Source organism: Serinus canaria, chromosome 2 (assembly GCF_022539315.1).
Source record: "Serinus canaria isolate serCan28SL12 chromosome 2, serCan2020, whole genome shotgun sequence".
Taxonomy (NCBI): domain Eukaryota; kingdom Metazoa; phylum Chordata; class Aves; order Passeriformes; family Fringillidae; genus Serinus; species Serinus canaria.
In genome coordinates, this window is record NC_066315.1 from 17,642,280 (window position 1) to 17,664,601 (window position 22,322).

The window sequence follows — 22,322 nt, forward strand, 5'->3', positions numbered from 1 at the left end:
TAGTGTACCTGAGAGCTTTATTTATGCATGATTTGAGACTTTCTAGGGACCCTGAGACCCTGGAATTTCTGCTGAAGAAACCTGGTTAATTAAGAAGCTACACTCCCACAAAATAAAGGATAGAAAGGTGAACCATGTATTGACCAAGCTCTGAATTAGTGAAGTGACTGCATCAGTTGCTGCATCCTCACATATAACAGGAAGAAGGTGCAACAGTGGTCCCCAGTGCCACAGAGCTTTGGCTATGTTACACGGCTCAACTGGCACCACTGTGAGGACATCAGTGACATTCATGCTTGTTACTTCAGGCTTATGAGATCAGGCTTTGCAATCCCAGCAAAGAAACAACCCAGCTTTTCTGTAAATGTTTATTCTCTATTCTATTTTAAATTATTGTGTCTCTGTTAAATTTCAATAAACATATTAAATATGTGAATTTTTTAATATTATCCAAATATTTCAACAAGGCATGCCATTTATCAGTGGCTTGTGCAATGGATATTGCACCTACAGCTAGAGATATTGTCAGACCAGACCTCCTGGATTACTCAGATACCACTGAACATGCCTTTATGTGTCAGGATCTGACTCTCTGTCAGATACTCATCAACCCCATTCCTTTCTATTCAGTAAGTGCACAACAAAACAAAAAACACAAAAAAACCCCAACCCCATGAAACCAGCAGCTAAAATTCCATGTCTTACCTCACATCACACAATTCATAGTATATGTTCCTGCTCTCATCCTTGATATAAATGGCAACACTGGGCGATTCCAGCATTTTCATTGTCAGCTGCTGGGGGAAGGCACTTACAAAAAGGGCACGAATTGTGTCTGTGCTTGTGATTTCATTCGGCATCCTCAACTGCTTTGTTTCATCTCCATACTGAAGATACAATACACCTGCAAGCAAAAGCAAAAGGAAGTTACATATTCTTAAATGCCCAGTAATGATCTGGTTTCAAAGTCTATGTGGAACACAAACCAAGCCCATAATGAGAAGAGAAAAACCAACTCACATTCTTTAAAAAATAAAGCACATATGTCATTCTCCTTTTCTATTGGAACTACTGGACTATTGGAACAGAGCATAGAACAATTATATGGTTTGGTTCTGATGAATGTACTAGTCCCAGTACTGAGATGCCTCTTATTTTACTTCAATTAGATAAATCAGAAGTTTACCTCACAAATCCTAATGGAAAATCTCAAACACACCAAGTTGGCTCTGCAGTGGAAGTTGTTGCTAAATCACAAGGTACTTTTTAAGCAAAGCTGAGGAAGAAATTTATCCTTTTATAGCATCCAGCTTTCCTTATACATAACCTCACATTTACCAATAAAACCAAAATTTTCATTTTAGCTCAAGGAATTTTATATTCACAGTTCAATTTGCTGGCATTATATAGCATAAAGCCTCAGGTGAAAACTCCTTCCAGGAGTAAAACTGAGGTACCTCACAAAAAAACAAGAGCAATTTTGGAACCTTTCAGTTTCACAGCACCAGTAATAATCATGCTTAGTGCTCAGGGAGAAACATAAGTAATCTTAAATGCAGAATTGCAAAATATGGACATTCTTACTCACTCAAGATAGAACACGCTTCTGATACAGCTATTTTCAGGGAATAGGAGGCCATGATACACTCCGTAATGGAAAGAAACATGAATAATACAGACCAGGGACTGAGGGAAGGGGTATGAAGTACCTCTTCCATGATGGCTGTGCTGGCCCTGCCAGGCCTATGCTGACTCCTGTACAACCAGCACTGGTCAGTACTGCATGAGTGTGGCTCACGAGCATCGCTACAGCCCAGTCCCATGCCAGCGTGACCTCCAAAGCCCTCCAAGGACTGAAGTACTCAGAAAGAGCCATCTGAACTAACAGAGAAATCACTCTGGACTTGGTGTTGATGAGTTCTAACCATTCTGGGTCTAGCTCCTAAAGAAAACCAAAGATCTTCTCATGAGCATCTCCAGTGTGGGAAGGTTTATTAGGACCTGCACAGCAGGAAACAAGCTGCCAATGGATTGCAACTAAACAAAGCAATTTCCTAGGATGTGCAGCACTAGGGAGTAGATTCAGAAGCAAGTGTTCAGCTGCTGGATACAAGGAGATGGGGACTGGTAAACCCAGTTGAGTGCACTTTGCTGTTTCTGAGCCATCCCAGTTGTCTCTGTACAACACTGCATTGTCCCAAGAGGAAACACCTTTACTGTCTTGCTGTCTGTATGAGATGGAGCAAGTGTAGCTTGGTGTACCTGTGGCGTAAAAAGATGGCAGATCACAGAATCACAGAATGGCTGAAGTTGAAAGGAACCTCTGGAGGTCATCTGGTCCACCCCCACCCCAATCAAACAAGGACAGCTACAGCCACTTGTGCAGGACAATGTCCAGACAGTTTTTGTGTATCTTGTAGGACAGAGACTCTGCAGCCTTTCTGGGAAACTTGTGTCAGTGCTTGGTCAATCTCACAGTCAAGAAGGGTTTCTTGACAATAGAAGGAATCTCATGTTTCATTTGGTGATTATTGTCTTTGGCCTTGTCACTGGCCATGAACAAAGAGAGCCTGGCTCTTCTTTGCTACCTCCCTTCAGGTTCTTTTGTACAATGATGACATTACTACCCTTGAACCTTCTCTTCTCCAGGCTGAACAGTCCCAGCTCCCTCAACCTGTCAGAGCAAAGAGGCTCCAACCAAGTTAATAATCCTTGTGACCCTCTACTGGATTCTGTCCAATCTTGGGAGGATTCTGTGCTGCCAGGCCTTTGCATCCACCAGTAATTAAAACAGGTGGGCTAAAGCCTGGCAGAGCATTTTACACAACCTGAATTCACCACAGCAGTTGCAGTGTAGATGCACTGTAAAGTTGTTCTCCCATGACCAATATAATCAGGAGGGTTGGGAACACAAGGCCCTCAGTGCAGTTGCCATCAGTCATCAGCAAATATCAGCAAATCACAAAATTTAGATGGTAAGTCAGCAACAGGATGGGCACTTTATGGTGCTGAGATACAAACACTGAGCAAAAGCAATGGGAAAAGCTGAGGTCCTAGAATACAAAGGCAAATAATGAAAAGAAAAGAAGGCATTCCAAGCTAAGATGAGCCCTGTTTCCCCTTAGTCTTTAATATTTTTGTCCCTATGTTGTCTGTAATTGCTATGAAGGAGAGCAGAAACAATCAGATGTTCCTACAATCAGGGGTAATTGTGCTTGCACTTAGGGAAGGAAGATGTTAACTTTCCTGAATACTGAACAGACTATTCAGCATTACCTAACTATTATTTAACATTAGGCTGCTTTTATAAAAAAGAGCTGTTAACTTAATCTTTGTACTATTTTCAAGAGCTGATACCTCTTTCTTCATTAGACTGCAATCAAACCCCACCATATGAATCCTAATACAAATTTCCATTTTCCTTTGTCTGGAAAAACTTTTTCAGACTGAAATTAAAACTAGTTTTCTTTCAAAGACTGAGAGGAGCTTTCCTATTACTTTTATTTATAATGCCAATATTTAATGAGCTATTAAACTATTTTTCTCTTATTTTAGTATAACTTGAGACATCATTTATTTCTTTATGTTCATCATTTATGTGTTAATGATTCTAGGTAAATTGTCTTTTTAGTGCTCAAATATTCTATGCAGCTAAACATTCTTTAGGATTCAGAAACTGACTACACTTGTAAAAAAATTAAACGAGTTAATGATTGCATTTGTTTCTCCTTTCCAAGATATGCAAAGACATACTCATTTTTGATGATAGCTTTCAGTTATGAAAAAGTTCTTCCTTATGAAGAACATAAGGAGCCTTCTATGTTTTGGCATTTAAACTTTCTTGGATTTAGTGGAAAAAAAAATAAATCTTTTTTTGGCTAAAAAGACAGACTTGGCATCCCAGCTTTGCAGTTGGGTGTGACTCACTTTTCTACCCAGTTTAAAAGTTAGTCCAAAATTTAGAAATGCTAGTTTTGCATTTCAGACCATTAAAAACACACTCAGTATTGAGCTACTGAAACCATTAACACAGAATAAGTGGCAGAGTTGAAAAATCTTCCTTACACACAAGTCAAACAAGCCTGTGTTTTAATGCTCCCACAAAATACTGATCCAAAGCAAAATGATAGTTATCTCTGAATCCTGAATTCTCAAAGCAAATATGCATATTATGCCTTAAAACAGACAGCTTAAACACACAACTTGGAGAACTGCTTTGGCCCCAATCTCACTTGAGAGAGAAAAGTTGTTTTCAAAGGCATAATAAATTCTTTTTTTCTTTATTCTCCTTTAAATCACATGCCCTTAAAAAAACCTTACTACCTTTCCTCTTGAGTTGTCTGATCCACATAATGATACAGCAATGCTTTAGGGCATTTCCTATTTGACAGAACTAACTGCTCACTTCTAAAAATCCTTTTTGAACATGACAAAATAAAGAGACTCAAAATCCATTAGTTAAAATCATCCACCATATTTTTCTTCCACATATTGCCCAGGTGAAATTCTGAACACCAACAATACCCACAGGTTCCACTTCATGTAAGCTGCTGGAGCTCTGAGAGGTGTGTTTTACCTTCAGCTAAAAAAATCACTCCCATGGAGATTAAAGCAAGAAGAAATGGAATATAACTTAGACGTGGTTTTTGTTAGGGCACAGAACATATGTCAGCAAAGCTGCTGGAAAGATAATTGAACACAAGGGATGTTCCTCCCTCCATGTTCCCTCAAGTCCCTCTTGCACTTACTTATGCTTCTGTCGCAATGGATTTACGTGAAACACGAAGATTGTGCCCATTTTTATACATCACAAATGAAAGAGAACTATGAAACTCCCTGCTGCTCCAGGACAACACCTATGAAGATGACTGTGAACAAGGTAACAATGCCATGCAACAGTTTTGAAAGCGCACATCAGACAATGCTGTGGCTCCCACTTCCAAGAACCCTGAGGTGCTGCCAGCCCTGCACTGCCCTACAGCTACAACACAAACTAGAATGTTCAGCCATCCCCCTTCTCATGTAGTATAACTTAGCTGCAGAAATACCTCCAGAATTTTTGATCTTTCTTCACCCTACAAGCAACAGACCACAGACTTAAACACAGGCCACAGCAGAAAACATTTGCATGTAGGCCTTAGTAATATCAGCCTTGTAACAAATTGCTTCACAATATTCCTGTCAACAAAGAGAGATTTCCCTTTAGAGAAGGGAAATTAAACACCCAAGAGGCAAAAGAACATGTTCAAAGAAAGGTTTACAAGCATCAAACCTAGATCTGATGATGATCCTGTGAACACACCACATGACTGCCCTTTCCTTCCCTACACACAGAGCTCTTTCAAAACACAGTATTTTCTGCTGCCTCTTTATCAGTGGCAGGATGTGAAAAATATTTCATAATTTCTCTCAGGGATGATCTACATGAAACACAACAGAGTGCAATGAAAGATGCAGAGTTAGCCTGACTCGGGGGCTGAGCCCATCTGCGCTGGGTTGGGATGCCTGAGCAGCCTTCCTGTACCTTTAGCCAGCACAGCTCTGAGCTCAGCACACACACCACGTTCACAGAATGGCCTTCAGCTCACACAGTGCTGCCGAGCTGCAAAACCCACCCGGGAGCTGAGGACATGCCCTCACAGTGTGATGGTGAATCTCCCCTGAACACACTGTCCAGGCTGGCTTTAGAGCACAGAGCTGCAAAACCACAGTAGGGATGGCACAGCACCCATACTGATAAGACTATAACTCCTGAGTCACAGCTGGTAAAGGTTTACTCCTTATGGCAAGAGCTAATGTCACTCAGGTGATGGGAAACCACCCGGCTCATATCTCTCAGAACCTCCATCACATACACAGGGCTGACCTAACCCTGACTAAGCACCACATTATCATGGTTATATTGCTAACAATGATCTCCATGTAGGGCAGCTTACATACTTAGGAGAACTTTAAACACAATTAGCTTTTGTTTAAAGAACAAAAAGTATCTTTAGAAATGCATTATTTAAGAGACGATAAAACAAGAGTAAGTAAACAAACAAGATTGTGTCCTCTTCTGTGACCTTTACAATTATCTGTTAATTCTCTCAAATGATGGATTTTAATGGACAAATGTATTTCTCACATAATTCTCTTATAACAAAGAAGAAAAAAACCGAAGCAGAAAGTTATTTAACTCCTCAGTTTTATGAAATGAAATACAGTTTAATTAAAGCTTACATTTCATGAGTTTATGAGTTTCTTGTCTGTGAAGCTACAGGACTCTCTCTCTGTTGGCAAGATGTCTTACAAATTTCTGCATTGAAATATCTTACTGGCATTTGGCAATACCTTAATCCAGCTGAAGAGAAGTATTAATTGCTGATAAAATCTGTATTTGGCTGGTATAGGGTACTTGGGCACTGGAGCATTGAAACCTTCCCACAGAACCAAAAACCACTGGCACGAACAAGGCACTCGTACACTCTTCCAACACAGTTGTATGTATCCTCTGGAAATTCTGTGTCAAATCTGAAAATTTCTAGTAAGAGTAAAGCTGGATACAATGCAGCAATCAAAACTGGATGCATTGGGAGCTCTGGACCTTCTTGAAATACAAGGTGCAAAGCATGGTATAACTAAAATGGGGAAAATGCCATTCGATTGGTTTCACTCTTTATCCCAACCATCAATCTTTTTGATAAGATGGGCAATCTTTGTCTTTTTATGCTGCTTTAGCTTGATCTGCCACCATAAGTCCATTGAGTCACTGTCTCTGTCCCTCATGCTGAAGTCAGCAGCAATGGTAACAAGCAAAAGTGAGAAAAAGCATCCTTGTTTCTTACTTGTATTTATGTCAAGTCATTACTTGAGACTTGCATGAGTTTTAAAAGCTAAGGATAATCTTTAAAGTTGCAATGATAACTGTTTTTGTTGGGGCCAGGTCGTTCCACAAAAGCACATTTTTAAATTTTAATTTCTTATAACTAAGATTTCAAGATACTTCAATTTTTTCTTTGCTTTTGACAAAATTGTCGTATATACAACTGTAAGGATGGCATAGGCCCATACTATTGTTCTCTGTTCCCCATCCCTCCTGTCTCCCCAGCTATCTAATAAACAGAGCAAACACACATCACCAAATTCTGCCAAAGTTATGCAGACACAAGTTTATAACAGTAACAACTCTTGCAGCACGGAAGAAATTCCTCAATATTAAGTTCTTACTTTCCATACCCTCAAGACTTAAGTCTCCTATTTCACCACAGTTTCAACTAGTCTGAGGTCATTGCCATGATCCTTGTGGTATTTCTAGCCTGAAGGTCTCTAATAACTTCTGTTAGGACTCCCTCCTGAAAATCTGTCCTCCACATTCAGAAAATGTTCTATAAATATACTTAACTGTCTTAAAATTCTAAGAGAATAAAAAAAGTAGATATTTTAATTAATAAAAGCAATTACTTATTTAATTTCTTTTTTTTGCACAATAGTCTGAAGAGATTTGTTCAAGGTATTAAGTTGTTTGATAACAGTTTCAATAAAAACAGGAACTGTTTAATTTAGTCCAGTATTACATTTTACTACTGTTTCATTCTTCTCTGCTACTTACAGTGACTTGCAATAATTTGTTACTTAATGAAAAAGACAGATGGAAAACTCAGTAGTCACATAAACTTCCTACCAAGATATTATGAAAAGTAAAGGTTTTTAACTGCCACTAAAATACTACCATTTTTCTACAAACAAATGCATTCAGCTGGCCAAGAAGAATAAGTAAAAACCAAAAAAAAAAAAAAAGGAAGGACAATTTTTTTACCTAAAGAAAACTCAGTATTTTCCCCATCTGATTCTTGATGAAACCTGAGAAAAAGCTTCTTTCTTGTCAAAAGGCAACTTTGCCTATACAGCTATATCAGCAAGCCCAAATACTGTGAACACTTACTTCTATCATCTAGAGATTCTGAGAGAACATTTCACTTTTACTAGTTCCCCAGGTGGAAATCAATGTTCTGGCAGGATCACTTTTGGACAATAACTGTATTCTGTTGCACAGAATAGCCCAACTGACTAACAAAGCAACTTTTTCATACCCCGAACTGACAAAACAATACCAGCAAACTTGGAAGAACACAAAACCCCTATGATTCTGGATGAAAAAATATTTTAAAAGTTACAAGTGAACAACTCAGTGAGATGAACAAGAAGTTTCATATGTACCAGAGTTATTTTTCAGAGGGCTCCCAGAGGCTCTGCCATGCTACATTTACTGCACCCACATTCACCAGTTTTGCACAATAAAATCAGAGAACTCCACACACACAGGCACAGGATGTGCCCATGCAGGCTCTGCTCTAGTCCCCCAGAAGCTGAGCCCCTGATCTCTGAAGAAGCTCCCAGTCAAAGGTGCCAAGCTGGCCAGTACAGTTTCCAAGGATGTGCCCGCCAAAGACTATGCAGATATGTGAAGCATTTAAGGCCACTGTAGTCAAGTACTTTACAGAGGGGCATTTTTGTTATTAACTTTTAAATGGGCAAAAGCAAAAAAGACAAGAAAATATCAATTAAATTTCTTGGAATACTTGTTCTTCCTCTTCAATAAACACACAACAAAGAGAGATCCTACCCAACTGTATTTTCTTTGTGTATAAATCAGCTGTATCAAACTCATTAAGTAATAACTATTTTTATAAACCATGTTTTTAGTACTAAATGAGATACAATTGATGCGTTCAAGGGCAGAATGTGACCAATTTAATAATCCATAGCCATGAAGCATTAAAGTCATGCAGGGCATGCAGGCCTTTGCAATTTTGCTCCATTTACCACATGGTCTGTATTTACAGCGGGAATTCTCTTCAATACTTCTGAAGCAATTTCATTTCTAAAAAGTTCACTCCTGTCAGTGGCAAATTGAAGAGCATAGTTGATTAGGGCACCACACCAAAAATTCACCTCTGTGGGCTCTCACAAACAGCTTGACTTTGAGTGAAGTCCTCACAAGCTACTTCAGACAAGATCTTGGAACCAAGACCTTAGTTTGCATGATTAAGAAGAAGAATGCCAAGAGGCCACTCCCTAGACTCACTCCAATTTGTCATTATCTTTCATGTATTGGGGAACCAAAACTGGACACAGTGCAACCTCACAAATGGTGAGAAGAGGGGAATAATCCCTTCCCTCGACCTGCTGGCCAAATTTTTCCCATAGACAGCCATGCAGTGCTCCCTTGCTGCAAGGACATGCTACCAACACACAGTCACCTTGTTGTCATACCCTAAGTCCTTTCTGCAAAGCTGCTACCAAGCCAACCTGTCCTTGCAGACCTGCTCTGTCCCTGATGACAGGCTGCATTTGCCTCTCTGGAGTTTCATGAAGTTCCTGCTAGTCCATTTCTCTGGCTCATTGTGTCCCAGTGTAGAGGCCATTATTCAGCACATCAAACGCTCTCTCAAACTTAGTTTCAGACTTGACCCTACAGCTGGTTCATTCCATCCCAAGAACAAGGTTTCTGATGTCAAAAACCACTGGAGCAGAGTCCAGCCCTCAGGAGCACAGCTAAAGCCCAGCTGCCAGTTACACACCCTGAAGACCACCCCTACCTCCCCCATGTGGCTACAAGGAGGCTATGAGAGATATGAAAGGCCTTGCTAAAGCCAAGATAAATAACATCCACCACTCTGCCCTCATACCCACAGATGGTCTATTCATCACAGAAGGTAACTGGGCAAAGCAATGCTACAAGCATCTATCTCCTATGAAAATACTGAGTAGTTAAAAAAATATTCAGAAGGGCTCCCATCTTTAGAGCTGCTCAGACCATTGCCCCTGTTGTCCCAAGAGATCAACCTAATCAGCAGGCTATCAACAAGCTTCTGATGCAGTGATTATCCTCTTATCCTGCTTGAATTGGGTACTCTGTAGCCAGAAGTGCAGAAAAGAGATGGAGAACTAATACAAGAGACAGTCTTATATGATACCATAGAGATGACATTATTTCCCTCTGGGAACAGAAATCTGAACTTAGGCCCAGCACAGCAATTATCTCTTAGAATCACTACCTAAACATACAAACAGTACTGAGAGCAATGATTAAATCCAAGAGCTGTCCTCATTGAGGGACTTGCTGTCAGCCCTGGCAGCAAATCCTAAAGACAGTGTGTTGAGGGACAGGCTATGCTTCTCTCCTTGGCCGAAGTCTTACACTTCTTACAATGCCTGGAATTGCAATGCACTTTTTTCCTGTGCATACCCATGTCAAATGGAAGGCTCTGGTGTTTGTGTGACTTACTGTATTAGAGGTCAACTTACAAATTTTACTTAACACAAAAATTAGATCAGATTTATCCAAGTGATAGCTCCTGTCCTAGATACACCCCATGGAACAGCTCCATCTGGTCTCCTCTGAAGAAAGGAGGCCTGTACAAGCTACTCCAGCTGCTAAATCTGTTTTCCAGCAGACACCAAATGCTGAAGGCTCAAATTGTTGCTGCTAAATCAGAATATGAAGTGATGGTAGAGCTGGATAAAGACATTACACCTTTTGTGAGGGCATTATTTGGGATAAAGACAAAAGCCACTGCCACCCTGGCATAGCTTTATTCAGTTCATTCAGGTTGTACACTCATTACTCTACCTCTCCTACTATCTTCACCACTTTTCATTCTGATTTATTCATTTTGCAAGGTGCTGAAATAGGAGTATTTTGTCACTAGGTATTACCCAACACAGTGAGGCACTGGTTTTGCTCAATGTCCTTCAGTATTATTGCAGAGCAAATGAATAATAAAGGTTGCATTCAAAAGGCATTTAACAGATATAGCAGACACAGACTTACATAACTAATGGCTTTGTTTGGTACACTGTACATCTTCTACTCCAGTATCACTGCAATGAACCCATTAGATCCATGCTGATACAACCTGCTGCAACAAAATTCAGCTCCAGTGTGGCACAGAATCTAAAATATCCTGCATATCAGCTTTTTGGTGGCAGGCAGAGTGTGCCTCTGTTGAGACAGTGTGCGCTAAATAGTATCTTGCTCCTTGGAAGCATTTTTTTCAGGTTCTCCCCACAGATTTTATTATAGGAGAAACTCTTAAGTAAACAGCAATTGTGGGCACAAGTGCTGAGAAGTCACATATTTCACTCTTTCCTATATCTGCCTTTCATATATCCTGTAGAGACAATAAATGGAACAGAAAACTCTGATATGTCAATATCACTGTTTACATTCTTATACTCTTTTGTTACAAAACATTTCAGGTAAGAGGTGTGTGGTTTTTTTCTTTCCAAGTCCAAAAACTTTAGTTATAATTTGAAGAAAAGGGAAAGAAAACAAAGTCTTGGAAATCTGGAAGGAAAACCTTAGCTACATTAGAGTATTGTAATTTCCGAGGGTCCCTGTTTCAATTCATTAATTGGAACTAGTTGTTTCAGGCTGTTTTTCCTACAGACCTGTCAGTCTCTGTTAAGCCATCTGACCACAACAGCAAATATTTATATGACCTTTTGCATGTTGGCTGCTTTGCATACACTATAAAAGGAAGATGGGGAAAATTCTTTAAGATGTCTGAATACATTAAAGTTACATTCAGCCTTAACTTGAAATGCACTTCCCAGGGAGTTCCTCTCCCATGAACTAAACTGAAGTTCTTGCTGACTTCATTAGGCTTAAATCATGCCCTAAGGAATCAGAGGGTAGTGCCACTACTAGCAAATCATAGATTTCTCATATAAAGTCTATGGCCATTCACACATCTTCTGTCTGATTTTACATGCCTATTTTAATTTCTAGCTCATAAACAGTAAGTAACAATTAATTACCTCCAATATAATATATCAGTCTACCCTTAGACTTTATTTATATTTTCCTCTGTGTATCTAACAGCATCTTGCATACACATGAACAGAGAGTTATTCCTACTGCCAGCTGAAAAGCAATGATCTGTCTCTCTGCAAAGGTTTTGCTGTGAGTGGAACTGTCACTGTGGCACTGAGTTTCTTTTTTACCAGCCTTTGAGAAACATCTGCAAGAAATGCTACAAAAGATTGAGGCATTATGATTATAGCCAGTAATGGCATTTCCATATAAGGTGGCAGTAAACTAATTAATCAGACATGAAAATCTGTGCCTGCCAAAACTTGGGTTTGGGGGCTAATAAATAATAATCAGAATACTCCATGATTGCTTAAGACCCTCCCCATGCCAATCCTTAAGCATTTGTATAATTTTTCTCCTTTATGTAATCCCTCCAAATGCAAATAAAATGCAAATGTTGGCAGGCTCAGACATTTCTGAAGAGGCCTTTTCACACCACCTAACCTTAGGCACAGGTTTACCAGCAGGGAACCCAGTCCTCCTTTGCTCTTCATCCATCTGGACTGGAGTGGCCGGGAACCCCGGCTGGGGCACCCAAAATAGATGATTGGAACACTTGAGCCATAAAGCTTCATCCTCCTCAGTCACTACTCAGACCCAACACTGTGCATTTACAGAAATCCCCCCTGTGCCATGTCCTTCCTTCACCCAGCCCTGCAGGTGCAGCCCAGTCCTGCAGGAGCACCAAGAGCTGTGGCTGCAGAGGGAGGTGGTGACCACACCTCAGATGGGCTCTGACCCTCATCGGCTGCCCCTGTCACTCCATCACCACACGGCCTGCCAGTGCCTGCCCTTACCAGGATGCTGCCCATTGTTTGGACAGATGTACCACATGAGAGACCACAAGTGAACATATCTGTCAGCCTTCATTTCACCAAGGAGGTAGCAGAGCAGGGACAGCAGCGAGCTGCAGCGCGGGCACAGGCGGTGCTGGCGTAACCTCGCTGATGCCTGTCAGGTTCTGCTTCCTCCAGGCAAATTGCAAGTGAAGTTTGCTGAAAGCTTTTGAGCACTTTCCAGGTTTCAGATGATTCTCACTGACAGTTTTGCTAGATAATTTTTTTCCCACAGTTATCATACTGGAAAAGCTCCCAGCTTTCAAATACATATTTTAAAATACATTTAATTTTCTCTTGCACAGTGAATTAATTTATTTTAATATCTTGCTTTGTCTCCAGGCTGCACAATGGTGAAGCAAGTGTGATTTCTAGTTTTCTTAGCCAAGAAAAGACCTTAATTTCAAAAGCTGTGGCTGAAATTTTAAATGGGCTCACAATAGGATACTGTTTTCTAGGTCAACTCCACGTGAGTACCATGTCCTGTTAGATTAGTCCTGACTGACAAACCCATGATAGTGAGGTGGCCAAAATGCATTTGTGTTATTCCTTCTCAGGCTCCATGTTAATTCAGACCCCAATATGAAAACAAACTGATTCATATATAGCTAGTAAAACAGGAACCCACAGAACAATTAGAATTTCAAAAAGAAAACATCCATTTTAAAAAAATGCATTGAGATATATGATGTAAAATTAATAGAAGTTTCCAAAAGTTCATTATTCTCCTTGCTGAAATTATGTTCGCTTAGAATCAAAACATAATTTTTATTTAAATTATATTAAATTAATAGATATAGAAAGGGAGGTGATGATACACAGATTATTTAAAATCATATGACTAGAAGTACGTTCATGACACTTTTAAAACTGAAGCTACAAACTGTTTCCTGTTTTTTAAAAATAAACATTCCCTTTTTACAGTTGGAAATAAAAAGGACCACAGCATGCAAAACGTCTCAAAAGTAAAATTTCAGAACATTGCTGATGGTGTTGTTAGAACACAGTGGCAGAAGAGATCAAAAAGGACATCATTATAAAAGAAATGCACATAATATTAACAATAATAATCATAATATAAAATGGAACTATTTTGGAATACTTTTTTATCTTTTAAAACAAACTATTTGTTACTAATTGGTTCCTGGAACTACTTGAAAAAGACAGATTGTGGGGTGATGACAATATATTACCTCCTATTTGGCTAGTATGATGATCCCTTAAGCCACACACATACTGGTGACCCCTCCTAAAAACTATCAGCTGAAATGCTTCATATTACACTGCTTCCCTGTTGTTTACTTTTTTCTTTCTCCTGCATTTGGCCTGCTCATCATGGGATAAGCTGGGACCTTGTCTCTAGCACAAGAGACAGGGGGTTTTGCAGGGTCTGAAATCCTGGCCATAAATAAAGCAGCGTATCTTCATGTGGCTGTCCTCCCTTAAGGCATGGACAACACAATTCAGTATGTGCAACAGACGCTAAAAAAAGGGTTTAAGAATTAACTACTTAACAGTGAACTTATGGTCCTCCCATCTTAGCAAAGACACTATTGAACTGCCAAATTTCAGGGCAGCAATGATGGTCAAGTGTCCAGGATGGTTTCTGGATGAGCAACAAGTGGTTATAGCAGCACTTCTCAGCTGGAGAAGAAACTACCTGGGGGAAATGACAGGCCAAATCAATCAGATATGGCCTGGGGGAAGCAGACAGCAATCTGATGTTTGCTGTCACTTCCAACACAAGGACTAAGGGGCATAACCTAGAACTGATAAATAAATATAAAACAAAGCAACAGGAAAGTGGTGGTCGGGCAGTAAACCAACAGGAGCCTGCTGCCAAAGTCACACATGCACTGTGGAGGATGTGAAAAATTTACATGGGAATCAAAGGGGGACTGAACAAATACCTGGAGGAGACATCTCTTGGTGGTTATTACACAGGTAGAAACCATAACCAGGAAACCCCTAAGATGAAGATACCCTGAGGCTGAGAACACTTGGGGGAAGGATCACACATACACACAGAGGACAGGGACTTGATTCAGCACAGCCAGCACAGGCAAGTCCTGTCTAACCAAGTCAGTGGCCCTCTGCAGTGGGCTTCCACAGCAGTGGACAAGGGAAGGGCTACAGATGCTCTTTATATGGACTTCTGGAAAACCTTTGACATGGTCCCCACAACATCCTTCTCTCTAAATTAGAGAGAGATGGATTTGATGAGTGGACTGTTAGACTTAAGTGGTTGGATGATTGCATCCAGAGGGCAGTGGTCAATGGCTCAGAGTCCAAATGGACATCAGGGACAAGTGGTGTCCCTTGGGGTCTGTATTAAGACCAGTGTTATTTAATATTTAAAAAAATTACATAGATGAAGTGATTAAGTGCACCCTCAGCAAATTTGCAGACGACACCCAGCTGTGTGGCACTGTTGACAGGCCAGAGGAGCAAGATGCCATCCAGAGGAACATGGACAAGCTCAAGAAGTAGGCATGTGGGAATCTGAAGTGGCTTAACAAGGTGCCCTGAGTCGGGGCAACCCCTGGTATCAGCACAGGCTGGGGAATGGACAGAGTGAGAGCAGCTCTGCCCAGAGAGACTTGGGGGTGCTGATGGATGAGAGGTTGGACATGACCCAGCCATGTGCACTCACAGCCCAGAGAGCCAAACCTACACTGGGCTGCATCAAAAGCAGCCTGGGCAGCTGGTAAAGAGAGGGGATTCTGCCCTCTGCTCTGCTTTGGTGAGACCCCACCTGCTGTGCTCTGGGGGTCCTCAGCCTGAACAGTGGGCCAGACTGTGAGTTCCAAAGGCTCAACCACTTAATATCACATTGAAGCAAATATAAATCTAACAGAAAATCCTGGGGTGAAATAAGCCATACTGAGGATGCCCTAGCCAGCAGTGATTTATAGGCAGTACAGTATAGTAAAAATAATAGTGCAGCATGTATAGTAAACATGCATGTGCTCTTAAAAACACCTCAAAAGCAAAAGTCTTTTCCAGGTTGAGTATCGCAAATTTTCCTCCAAAAGCCCAACATATTGGTGGCTCAGGAGGCTGTGGGGGGGCAGCTATTTGTGAGCTGAAATGGACAAGGTCCAGCTTCTTGTTTCCATCCCCACTACTCTTCACTTTTCAGCTCTGGGAGAGTAAGGGACCCCTTCCTGCCCTGTTTTCTTCACATTTGTTGTGTTTGTCAGATATCAAAATACTCTTGACAGAAACTGTCTTAGATTATTGAGGGACGAGTAAACCACTGTGACAAGCTTACAAGCATGGTATGATTTACAGTCCAGTCTTCGATTTATGTCACTCTGTATATTGGGAGATGAGCCTACAGGAAAGCAGCATTTCAGTTTATTACCTATGAGCAAAACCTGCCTTCCTCAGCAATCCACAGATGAGTTACGTGCCTTCCCACAATGCTTTAACTGCCCTCTGGTGTCTTCCCTCAAAAGAACAGCCTTTACTCCTTCTATCCATCAGCTGAGCCAAATCTCTGAAACAAAATTCACCATCATAAAAGGAGCTATGGTTCACAGCTGGGCTGAATTCAACCCTGAGATATGGGAAGAATGCAGGAAGCAGAGCTGTCCACCTGTGCTGACACATCTCTCGTGTCACTGTGCAGATGGAAGGGCACTGCCCCAAAGTAAAGGGCATCTCCATAAGCATATCCATTCAAATCCTCAGCCTGGAAAGCTACCACCACACAAATACAAACCTTTTCAGTAAGATAGATTACCAAGGCTTCTCTAGGTTTCTTTCAACTAAGTCTGGCTTTGAAGAGATGACAAAGTGAAAAACCTGTGTCTACCATCTGAAAATGAGGGTACAATCTTATATTAAGTTAATTGCCAAATATTGTGCAGGCTTGGCAGGAAGTGTTTGCAACAGTGGGCTTTAACCATTACTCAGCATTTCATCTCTCTCTCCTTGCATTTCTACCATGCTCCGATCACACTTTCAGACCATTCCCCCAAGTTACTCAGTATCCCATACGAGTTCATTTCCAAAGAACAACCTGACATGAAAAATAATGTGCTACCAAAGTCTTTACTTTTTCAACCCCAAATTATCTAAAGAATGTTTTAAATCCACAAATGCAAAACACAGGCTAAACACAGAATGGAGAAGGACTGGAGCAGGCTCTTACCCATTGATCTTTCCTTTGTTTGGTTTGCTGACCGCACAACGGGAAGGCTTGCCCGTGTGCGGCTGCCCCTTGAGAAGGGGGTTGGAGAATCCCCTTCAGACATGACCTCTAAGGAATCAGCAGATGCTTCAGAGAGGTGTTCTGTGTGGTCACCCAAATTGGGCTGTGGGCTCTGGCACGGCTTCGGGCTTCTTGTCTGCAAAACAGAGTATTTCCTTATTAGTCTACTGAAACCAGAGTGTGGGAGGAAAGACAAAAAGAGAAGAAGGAAGGAGTCCAATTCTTCAAATTCTGGTATGCTGGAGGTCATTTGTGTAGATTATTTAGGAAAAGTGTCCTTGGACATTCTGCTGCAGTTTTTATGGTTATATATCCACATTGCAAATTTTGTTGCTAACAAGGCCATGAGGATAAGACATGTGCTGAGGAGATGTAAAGTAATGCCATTCTCCTTGTCTACACACACACACACACACTTTAATTTTATCAAATCTGCTAAGAAAAATCCTCTGAAAAGAAGTACTGTAATGAAGTTGTAAAGCTATCAATTTCAGTATCTTCTGCTGTGTCATCTATGCAAGGTCCAGGTCATGCAGCATAGCCAAAATAGCTATCCAACACTTCTAGATGAAATCATAAACAATTACTTTTTTTTTTTGTTCCACCACCATAAATCAGAACTGTCTTCATTAACTGACCAAATTATTTATGACTTTTACTCGGAAATCATACTAGTAAATTGATAAACACAGCTGCTGGGAAAAAACCCAACTCTTCCAGCAGGGGAGAGATATGGTTTCATTTATGCACTTCTACCAAGTCTTCACGGTAGGATCTGCCTAGTAAAAACACATTCAATAGGAAATAAAATGTCCTGAACATTTTTTGCGAACTATAAATGACATTAAAGCCCTTTCCACAAAAAGGGGTTGCTTTAAGAAGCACAGTCAATACTGTGTAGTATAACCCCCTCACAACCACATGAACTATTACTCTGGAAGAATAATTTCCTGGTCTCTCTCAATCAAACCATATCACAACAAATGGGAACATACAAAGCAGAAATTCAAAGCAAAGCAAGCTTATTGGGTTCCAAACCCAGTATGTAAACTTTATAGAAATCCATAATCAGCACCAGGCACAAGATAGCATTAAAGTTGTAGGTTTTTACTTCCCCTATTATTTAAGGTCAGATGCTATTATGTTAAAAATCCCCTGTATCAAAATCAACTTCAACTCTAGGTTTGAAGATGCTGTCAAGATCCAAAAAAGATTATGCTTCTTTCTGGAAAACTAAGCTAACTAATCTTGCTGATATCTGTTTCTTTCAGTGGTTTTTCAAGTGAAATGAGCAAAAGTCATTTCAGTATCACATAATATTCCTTATGTGACTTTGAATGTATGAAGAGCTTCAACTTTTATTACATTTTCATTAGCTGGCTGTAGAGGGCTGTTCTTGCCAAGTTGTGCAGTTACTCACAAATTACAATTATTAGATATACCTCACAAGAAACTACTCACTTTCTAAATGCTAATATTAAAATAGTAGGTACTATCCAATGTCCTGCAATGAAATTGTTCAAGAGCTTTGAATTTTATGCAGGACTTTAACAACATTTGTTCTAAAGCATGCTTTGAAGTGCCTCTGACATGGTCAGCACTAGTCTGCAGGTTGTAAATACAAGAACTTGTGCCAGGAAAGTTACAGAGGTGACAAGTGACTTGCAAACACAGAAAAGAATCTGATAAGACAGTATTTCTTCATTCAGCTTTCCAAAATGGCTCGGGAGCCATCACTGCTGAAGTATTTTGTTTACACAGGAATATTACAGAAGTATTACCAAGCCAAGACATTACAGCTCTGTAGCTCCTTGTAGTGATTAAAAACTTATCTGTATAAATCCATTCATAGGGAGCTAGAAGGCATATCATTTTCCCTTTCTAGAAAACCATGACGGAAAGAAACAAAACAAAAAAAAAAAAATAAAGGCAACAAAATCAATCTACAAAAGATCCTTAGTTTCAGTTTGTTGGGAAGGAGATTGCTTTTGTTTCTTAAAGAAAATATATACTGATAAAATTAAAATATGGATCAAACTTATTTTGCTTTGCTTTTGCTGATTTTTTTCTCTTCAATTTATAATAAAATAATCCCCAAATGTCATTTGAGACATGCAGTTGCATGTGTATTGTTCACTGATAATATGAACAGATGTATATTTGAGGAGTAAGGGGACACTTTATCACCAGAATCAACAGGCACAGATTTAGCTGAGCAGTTGGCCAGAGTGTCCTGTGAATGTATAGATGGAGCCAACCTCAGCACTGCTGTGTTTCTTTGGTTGTCCCTGGGGAAACACTGCAGGACCTAAGACACAGCATCCCAGGTCCCCACCTATGACATGATGCCATTACTGTAGCTAAATCTGTTGGGTATGGATGAGATAATTTTCTCCATAGCAACCCTCATAGTGCTGTACTTTGTACTAGTGGATAGAAGGTGTTGATAACACACCATTATTTCTGCTACTATTGAGAAGGGCATGCACAGCATAAAGGCTCTCTCCAACATTCCCTCATTCACCCAGGAGGGTGGGTGGGCAAGATCTTGACAGATGATATAGTCAGAAGGGTTGACCCAAAATGACCAAAGGAATATTCCATACTACTTGATGACTGTTCAGCAATAAAAGCTAAGAAAAAGGAGGAGGAAAGGGACCATTTGTTACCACATCTGTCCTATGGAGGGACTGCTATGTGTACTGGAGCCTGAAACCTCATTTTCTGGGAAAAGCCTGGACATCATCTGCTGATGAGAAATAGAGAATACTTTTTTTTACTTTTGCTCTCGCATGTGGCCTTTGCTTTTTCCTTATTAAATTGCATTTATCTGAAGCCATGACATTTTTCCATCTTATTTTCTCCCCTGTATTCCAGAGGAGGGGGGATGGACTGGCTTGGTGGGTAGCTGGTGTGCTGGTGATCAACCCACCACACTCAAAAAGATCCTTTTTCGGCAGCCCTCGTTTCTCACCACCAATGCTGCAGCTTTCTGAAGCAATCCAGAGGCACATCATGGATTCTAATCAGATACAAAGCCCACTCTTCCTCTTAGTCCACCAGCTCAAATCCATAGGAATTCCACTCTAGTACATGGAGTGACACAAACATAAAGCCAACGCAAGCTATAAATGAGATCCACCAAATACACATGAAGTGTTTGAAAGGCTTCAAGTTATTTGTCATGCTAAACTTCTGTAAACATTACATTCCAGGATTGTGATTTTTAAGCAGATTCTAAAACCATTCTCAAGCTCAGCAACAACAGTGGGTATTCAAGAGATATGAGTGCAGATTTGATAGGAAAGCATTTTTGTTATTGGCAACAAGCACGAGGCTTGATGCTACTTAATAATCAAGTGGATTTCCTAGATATGTCATAGAAAAACCAACACATGTGGTGGAGAAGGAACCAGGAACATTTACAGAGCTGTAGCCAGAAGCATTTGTAATGATTTTTGAAGAAAGCAGTGCAGAAACCTTCAGCATGGTCCAACCTTGTAATAATTATTCAGGATGTTGATTCTAATTTCAAATAAGAAAAATGAGACAAATATCAAATAAATACTTAATAAGCAATGCCGTATATTCTTTTTCCACTGAATGTTCACTAATATTAAAATGCTTAAAATAATACTTCAGCAAGTGTCATTTTAAGGACTTTTCATGATCAAGCACACAGTACAAGCTTTCACAAAATAAATGTTGACCCCAAGAGTCAATGTTTCAGGACTCAACAGAGGACCCAACTAGAGTCATAGTCTAGACTGCTGCTATGTGAGTCAGAATGGTGCTGTTGCAAAAAACCCTGAAATACCTAACAGAGAAGAAAACTCAAGATATACCCACTAAGGAACAGCATTATCCAAAATTAAAATGTGTTAATAGAGACTCCACAGAGGCAGACAAACTCAAGGAAATGCTGGCACATTCCAAGCCACCTCAGGGATAAGTGCCAGAAAACAGAAAAAGGTTCAGAAGAGGCAGCAGGTCTCTCTCGCCCCTCTGCCAAGACCAGTTAGGTTACATTTTCTCAGTCAGCCATGGTCTTTCCCCCCAAGCTGTATGGTAGGAAATATTCCCCTGAATGTTTCTTTGTGTAACAAGGTTCATCTTTCACCCAGATGAGTAGAGCTGACCCTCCTTAAGGACTTCTCTGATAAAAGATACTCTGTGCTAGTTCTGTATTACAAGATCATTAGAAAAGATAGGCCAAAATAGTGATGGACAATGCTGGTGTAAACTTATATTTAATTACAGTGTAAACTTACAATTAATTAGTGCTTTTTGATGACTCTTACCTAGGACACGCTATTTTATTTACAAGGATATAGACCCTTGTAAACTTTTCAGGGCATATATTTAAGTACAGCACATGGAGCTAGCAGTTACAGAAGATCTTTCAACCACTCTTGGAATTTGACAAAGAATTAAAATTGCAGTTGATCATGCCTCATGACAGACATCTGTCTGCCACAGCTTGGCAAAAGAATGCACTTTCAATACCTCTGCTTTAGTACTTTCACTGACTCAGAAAAAAATAAAGAAAAAAGTGCAAGGCTCTTTAAATGCAGTAAAATTACAAATAATTAGGAATAAAGCCTGAAAGTACCTAAATAATGAAAAATGAGATACTGCAGAGATGCCAATGTAATGGGCAGTCATGGAGTAGCAGAGATTTTCATCAAGTTCTCTGCATGCCTCTGCCTCTGGTCCTCTGCTCACATTTGTCCACACTAATCCTCTCATGCTTTTGTTCTAGCCAGTTTTATGTTTCTGTTTTTTGTAGTGTTCTTCTATGGTCATTTCCAGTTATTTTTTATACTAATCTATATAACAGAAACCTTTTTTCTCTCTTTTCCTTTCTCCTTTTGTCTATGGAAATGTTGCTTCACACATTTCCATAGACAAAACAGAACTCAGGAAAAATAACTGCACAACCCAAAGAAAGTTTTAATTTAATCTCTCAATCAATTCCCACTTTTTATTTCTTGTCTCCAGGAACTTCCTTAGCCCTTATCTTGACAGAAACTTATCTATTCAGGAGAATAATTTTACATATCTTGGAAGTTGCTAGCGTTCCTGGCAATGTACAAATGGTAAACAAAGGCAGCAAAAAATAAAACAGAGGTAGTAAAATATATTTTTCCAATCATGTATTCTAACAACCATAGAATAGGCAGCTCCCCTTCCCCTACATTTAAGAGTCTTCTTGACATTTCAAATAGAGAGGAAAAATCAGTAGAAAAATGGAAGCCTACTCTTCTTGACCTTCAAGTAAACTGCTTGTCCTGTGACAGGTGCCAAAGATGGATACAGGATATGTGACAGACAGCAATAGGCATATTAACAGGCCTATTTCATGTATGATGAGTTTATTAACTCTGAAATATTACCACAGCACATG

General features: G+C 40.0%; 1 protein-coding gene across 17 annotated transcripts in view; it reads right to left on the reverse strand.

Annotated features, from left to right (window-relative positions):
- KIAA1217 (KIAA1217 ortholog) overlaps positions 1-22,322 on the reverse strand; it is a 356,326-nt gene that overhangs the window by 77,687 nt on the left and 256,317 nt on the right. For all 17 annotated transcript variants that reach the window (XM_030226706.2, XM_050970267.1, XM_018909327.3 and 14 more), the window contains 2 exons: positions 16,856-17,051; positions 706-904 (listed from right to left, as the gene is read on the reverse strand). In XM_030226706.2, coding sequence (XP_030082566.2) covers positions 706-904; positions 16,856-17,051 — 395 coding nt within the window. The remainder of the gene's footprint in view (positions 1-705; positions 905-16,855; positions 17,052-22,322) is intronic.